This window comes from Pundamilia nyererei, unplaced genomic scaffold (assembly GCF_000239375.1).
Source record: "Pundamilia nyererei isolate P.nyererei 1_Seehausen unplaced genomic scaffold, PunNye1.0 scaffold00010, whole genome shotgun sequence".
Lineage (NCBI taxonomy): Eukaryota > Metazoa > Chordata > Actinopteri > Cichliformes > Cichlidae > Pundamilia > Pundamilia nyererei.
Window position 1 is genome coordinate 2,461,785 of NW_005187411.1, and position 6,750 is coordinate 2,468,534.

A 6,750-nucleotide genomic window follows, 5' to 3' on the forward strand; every position below is an offset into this window, starting at 1 on the left:
ACAGTGGTCGTGAGTGAATAGGACTCTTATCTGGTAACGCTATTCTTGTTATATGAATGTAGGTGAAGCGGCTGCTTTGCTCCAACGGGACTTGTTTCTGTATGCTTTTAAGCTAATGGTCTAGATTTTACCAATAAATGTGCAACAATGATGCACTACTCAAACTGGCTCATTGACGTAAAAAACAGGGCAAGCTTTCGAAATGAGTACAAATCACCACCTAACACCGACTGGATTAAGAGGGGGAATATTGCGGACATGCAGAATAACAACCCGCATCTTAACGAAAAAGCATCCGAACTAGCAGCTGCCATTCATCTCTTGAAAAAAGGTAAGAAATCGATTTGCAGCTATATATCTGGGCCTGCTGCGAATAATTCAGCTCGAGTGGCACTTTTCATACGTGACAGGCCATATTTTGTTGTTTCTTTTAATTCAAACCATGTTCGGACTGATGTGAGGGAAGCAGCTAGTTTCCAGTTTCCTCCTTCAGGTCAAAGTGGAGGGCGAAGGCGTGCTCCGTTACCAGGGCGACGGTCAGCTAACAGGATTCACGCTAACGGCGCTAGGCTAGCACCCTCAATGCGACTTCAATGTCCTTTTGACGCAACAGTACGCTAAAAAAAAATATATATATATATATATATTTTTTTTTTTTTAACTTATGAGCGAAATGAAGCATCCACATATGCATGTTGTGGATAGTCGACGCATAAGTGGTGTCTAAAACTCAAAGGAATGCATCGTAAGTAACTAGTTAGGAGCTGAGCGGAGTGATGACAGGTCTGTCTGGGTTACACATCGATTACGTTTCTTTACAAATGTCTTTTATGTATTTGCTAACTATGAGCTGTTTTAACTGTAACTGACTAAGTAAATGTTATTGTTAGTTATATGTTTTTCCCCATACATTAAATCAGCATTATACCGATAATTGGTAACGTTAGAGTTGACCTACACGCCCGCCCGTATTTGCCATTTCTATTGCCAGACATGCAGCGAGACAGAGAGAGACTATAAACAGTAGTCAGTAATTAAAATATAAAAAAAAAATAAAAATAGACAGCCTATATATTAAAAAATACTTTTCTTATTAATTTTGGATAGTTAAGACATTAAAAATCAGCTTTCTTAGCAAGAAAGAGCATTAAAAAATGATGTTATCTGGTTTGAATTTAGCTATACAGATTGTCAAAGCTGCAGTCACACAAAAGTAAATCTCCTTTATAGACGACACGAAGTGATTTTGCTCTTGTGGGTTCTTTCGTGTATTTATTATGTGTGTGAATTAGAAAAAGACAGATACAAAAGGCGAGACTTCCACTTTTGACATTTCCATACTACAGACGTTACAGCTTTTGTTATACAAAATGAGTTGGTACAAAAGATGAGGATGCAAGGAGTAGAGGTAGTGAAGGTAGATGAGTTGGGATCAAGCGTCCAAAGCAAGGAGCAGTGACCAAGAGGTGACCAAGAGAGTTCAGGCAGGGTGGAGAGAAGTGATAGAAGGAGCAAAATAGTTATTACCAGTTAGTTAAAATCATTAAAATTAAAGCTACATTTGTAAGTAACAAATTCTGAAAGACCCTAGTTTCTATATGGGTAATAGGTTGACCTCTGCATTCATAACACACTGACTATCTTTGGGTTTTTGACTGTTGGATGTATGAAAAAAAAATGATTTTATACCAACTTACATGTTTGATAAATTAATAGTCTTCATTGTTTTCTCACAGTTTTAAGACAAAATGTCTTCAATTGGATGTTGAGGGCTATAAATTAGAGAATGACAGCTCCTTGTCTCCCACCAAAATTATCATGGGCTTTATTGTCCAATGGGGCGTGTTCTAGTTTTTACTGTCTGTGGAGCACAGGATTCCCCTCTAGATTAGGCAGACTTGTTTTTTTCCTGTGCAATTACACACACAATTTAAATTATTCACAATATTAATATGAGAAATAATGTATTCTTGTTTTTTGAAAACCTTTTATATGTCTTTTTTATGAATTGTTGCAGGCTACAAAATAATCAAGAAAATTGGGGAAGGCACATTTTCAGAGGTCCTGAAAACTCAGAGCTTAAAAGATGGGAAGTTTTATGCATGTAAAGCCATGAAGCAGACAATAAACAGGTATGTACTCTGGAACTAGCTGTCAGTTAGTAATGTGCAGTTCCCCCATACTCTGCTTTGTAAGGGCAATTGATACATAAGTCAGCAGTTGAGTATTCTGTTCACAATAATGCACCAATTACGGTCATTAAATCTGGTAAGCCTGGTGTAGCTCACTGAATTAAGAAAGCAACCCATATATGTAGGGGTATCGCCCCAAGGCCATTTACTGAGTGTCTTCCTCTGCACTCCCTCCCAGAGTTCCTGTATTATCGCAATAAAAGCTAAAAAAAAAAAAAAGAAAAGAAAAAAAAAGTACATCCTCTGTCATATTAAATGTGCTAATGGTTTACTCTGTTGTTAAGTCTGGAGCAGGCCAACAATCTGCGGGAAGTCCAGGCAATGAAGAGACTGAGCCCTCATGCAAATATTGTCCAGCTACATGAACTGATTTTGTAAGTGTTGCCTGTCACGTAGTTAAATGTATGATATGGTACGTCATGTTAATTTAACAAAATGTTTCAGTGACAAGGAAACTGGAAGGGTATCTTTGATTTGTGAGCTGATGGAAATGAATATCTATGAGTATATACAAGGTAAGTTTAAATCTGGCAGGGAGTCACTTTAACTTTTAGGCTCACTTTGTAGCTGTTTAAGGATCAAAACAGTTTTTATTCCTTGCAGGAAGAAAAACACCTCTGCCCGAACATACAGTAAAGCACTACATGTACCAGCTCTGCAAGTCGCTTGAACACATGCACAGGTAAAAAGGAAACACTCAAGTTCACATGAAATTATTAAATAAAGGCGTTATTTGGGTATCCTGAGGCTGTGTTCTCTTTTATAGCTGTGGGATCTTTCACAGAGATGTAAAACCAGAAAACATTCTTATAAAGGTGAGATGCATCATTGCAGTAATCAGACTCACAAGAATGTAATAGTTGCACTTTTATTTTCAGTGTCATTTTTAACATATATTTGTGCAACTTGCAGCAAAACATTTTGAAGCTTGGCGATTTTGGCTCGTGTCGGAGCGTGTACTCGAAGCCCCCGCACACAGAGTACATCTCCACACGCTGGTACAGAGCCCCAGAGTGCCTGCTCACTGACGGGTATTACAGCCTCAAGATGGACATTTGGAGCGCCGGTTGTGTCTTCTTTGAAATCATGAGGTATCCTGTGCAGCACAGAATTTCACCTGTAATACTTGAAGTTTGGCTAGAGGACATTGCATTTCAATTAAACTTCATTCCTTGTACAAGAGCATTGCCTTTGCCCTTCTTTGCATTCTCAGCTTTCTGTGTAATTCGACCTCCTGTCTTCCCACCCCCAGCATAAACAAATGTGAAATGAAACCTGTGTGAATGGCTTTGCTGTGTCAATAATACCTGTGTGTTTCAGCTTGAATCCTCTCTTCCCTGGAACCAACGAGTTGGACCAGATTGCCAAGATTCATGATATTTTGGGAACACCAGATCAAAGTCTGCTCCAAAAGTTCAAGCAGTAGGTGGTCATTATGTTTATTAAAGTTCATTATGGTAATTACATGTGACCGAAAGCGGCACAAATAAATTGTGAATACAGGTCCTTCCATTAATGCTTGAACTGTATAAATATTTTAGATTCAGCTTATTTTTTTTACAACTTTAAGAAATGTAATGAAGTACTCCAAGTACACTAGGGTGGGAGCTAGGGCTGAAAATACATTTAAACTCTGTTACAAACTTCATCCAAATTACACACACAAATTTATACCCACTCCAATTATCACAAAATTCTGCATGGCTTCATTAAATATGCTAAGGTTATTACACAAAACAAAATCAGCTAATCAGTACAGAAGTTTAATGTGCTCAGCTATGCTTGTCCCGGTGTTGTAATGTCTGTGCAGGTCTAGAGCGATGCATTTCAACTTCCCTCCAAAAAAAGGCACTGGCATCTCACGGTTAGTCCCCAGATGCCCAGCTCCAGCTCTGTCTCTCCTCTATCAAATGCTTGCCTATGACCCCGATGAACGAATCGCTGCTGAAACAGCCCTAAGGCACACATACTTTAGGGAAATAAGGTGAAGTGCTTAATTGTATTTATGTATCTTAACTGATAACAAATATTTTCCAGAAGTTAAATTATAGCCTTCCTTAGTGTCAAAGTCACAGTTTGAGTGTATTGCTTAAGGGCTTTAAATAAATATGCTCTTGTGTTTCTTCTCCTAGGATGGCAGATAAGAAGGCCGAGAGTCTTCACAGAGTTTCTGGGACTATGGATGTAATCGGAAGTTGTGTGACACAAAACTCAGTTGACCATATCTGTCGACCAGCTCGAGTTGGGAAACAACTGAGAGGGAGACACACAAGACAAACACCTTTAATGAGTGTAAGCTAAAGCTCTAAAAGTTGGCTCCAATAAAATCCACCAAATTACATCTGATACTTTCTCTATTTCCAGCACAACATGAAGCATGTAGCAGACACCCTCATCCGACGGAACATCCCTCATTATCCAGCAGAGCTGCCCAAGCTCAACGTGGTTGTACCGGGACCGCAGATCTCCTTCCCAGTCTCCACTATGCCTGCATTTACAGTCACTCACAGAGGCACACTGCCAACTATCACATCCAAAAAGTGCCAGTCACAGTTGGCCAAGGTAAACACCAGTATGACAGACACCAGGATTTTCACATTTTTGAATTCTTCATTATACCTTCTGGGAATAACATCTACCAAGAGCATTACACAAATGCAGTAAAATAAAAAACAAAAGGCATATTAATGGTCACTAGAAAAAAAATGTGAAGAATCAAATTAATACCACTAACCAAGTGCCCTGATGATGCTTTTTGATATGGCCTTTCATTTGGCTGCATCTACTCTCTTCACAGCCCCGGGATGACTCACACCATGCAGCTTTCAAGACCTACTATATGCCACCTCTGGATAGAAAACATGGAGGCTGCTGAGAGCCAAAAAACAGGAAGTATTACATTAAGAAGAAAAAAAAAAGAAAGAAAAAAGAAAGCTACTGGCTAGACCTGTACTGAAATGGATAACTTGAGAAGACACGTCTGTAAAACATCACAACTGTGCTTGAGACGCGAGTCACAGAAGACCATAAAACCTGTTATCTCAACTGCAAACTGACAACTGAAATTCATAAACGGCATATTCTTTAATGCCGCGGATTAAGAGCATGGAGGTTTAGTTTTACTCTTAAAAATTGAACACACTGTACAGTGGGAACTTCTTGTAAAGCAATACGACACCTGCAAAAAGCAGCCACTTGGGCTTGAGCTTTATTATTGTACAACATTGAATCAAATGATTAAGCCAATTTTAACATCCCCCCCCCAAAAAAAGAAAAGTGCACACAGATGTCTTCAATTTGCTACCCTGCTCTGACCTCCCAGCTATTTTTACAAAAACCACTTTTAGAAGTTTAAAACGTTACTTGAATGAGACTGAGACTGCCTCTATATAATTATAGTTCGACTTCACTGTAATACTCTGGAAGTTTCAACAGCTGGGTTTTTTTTTTTTTTTTTTAAAGACAAAGGGACATTTCAAACAAATCTCCACTAACTTTGTTGACTCATTTTTCCAGAAGCTGACATAAATATTTTTGAGGAAAACCTGAGATCAGGGAATTCCCCCCCAGTAAGATAGGAGAGGTCCAGTTGGAGAGTGCACTACCTTACCTGGAAATCTTCACATTCCACACAGTAGCTTTGATTAATCTGCTGGGATTCAAAGTTGTAAAAAGTAATAAATGTGAAAACATTCAGAGGTGATGTTAATTTTTTTTTTTTTAGATTTCTAGAGATGTGATGGAAGTCCTTGAAATAAACAATTTTTTAAAAAGCCCAGTCTTCCTGTACAAATGTCAAGAACAAGAACTTAAAACAGTCCTCAGCATCAGTGTTGTGGTTGGAAACAGATTTTGCACAGTTATGCTTAAAAACTGACTGCAGATTAGGTTTAAAAAGGATATTTGAATGTTTGTTGGATGCAAAAATGTAGCTTGGCCAGTACCTCCATACCCCTTCGCTCGAGGGACTGTTGCTTTTCATTTCTCTCAGAGCTGTGAGCTCTTTAAATCAGACTGTGACTCAGTCTGCACATCATTGTGAAACATTACTGGAGTAAAAAGAAAAACTCATCAAGCACCATTTGTATAATGTTGTATTAACCACTGCTCAAAGCTCGCATATTATCGACAAACTCCTGATGTGCTGACAGAATAAACTGATGAGAAAGTGGGTAATTTAAGCTCCATCAGCTTTCCATCTAATGCAGGGGTCACTTATGGCATTATTATCAGTGCATTAAAAATGCATAACTGTCAAATGGAAAAGCCTCCTCCTTTGTTGTGTTTGTCTGTTTTTCGTCTTTCATTAGTTAAAATTTCAATCTGGAGAAAAATAATAAAATAAATTAAAAACAGCAGTTCTGAAGTTGAGCAGCATTAAGATTCAAGTATCTGCCAGACTTCCACTGGAAATTCCACACAACACACATTACAGCTTTTTGTTATACCAAATGAATTAGGCATGAGTGCAGGAATGAATGAAAACGGCAAACAGTGTATTCAAGATTATTTTAATATTATTAATATGTATACTTTAGAAATATAACTATCAATGACA

At 38.2% G+C, this 6,750-nt stretch overlaps 1 protein-coding gene across 3 annotated transcripts; it reads left to right on the forward strand.

Annotated features, from left to right (window-relative positions):
• Positions 1-6: 6 nt before the first annotated feature.
• Positions 7-6,442, forward strand: mok (MOK protein kinase). Of its 3 annotated transcripts, none has more exons than XM_005723798.1 (12): positions 7-331; positions 2,018-2,132; positions 2,477-2,566; positions 2,637-2,707; positions 2,796-2,874; positions 2,959-3,007; positions 3,105-3,283; positions 3,513-3,614; positions 4,003-4,176; positions 4,325-4,484; positions 4,557-4,754; positions 4,990-6,442. In XM_005723798.1, the coding sequence occupies exons 1-12, from the start codon at positions 148-150 to the stop codon at positions 5,065-5,067; spliced, it is 1,479 nt and encodes a 492-aa protein (XP_005723855.1). In that variant the 5' UTR covers positions 7-147; the 3' UTR covers positions 5,068-6,442. The 3 variants fall into 3 exon arrangements, with proteins under 3 accessions (XP_005723855.1, XP_005723856.1, XP_005723857.1); XM_005723799.1 differs by lacking the exon at positions 7-331 and adding an exon at positions 649-745; XM_005723800.1 differs by lacking the exon at positions 7-331 and adding an exon at positions 733-783.
• Positions 6,443-6,750: the final 308 nt, after the last annotated feature.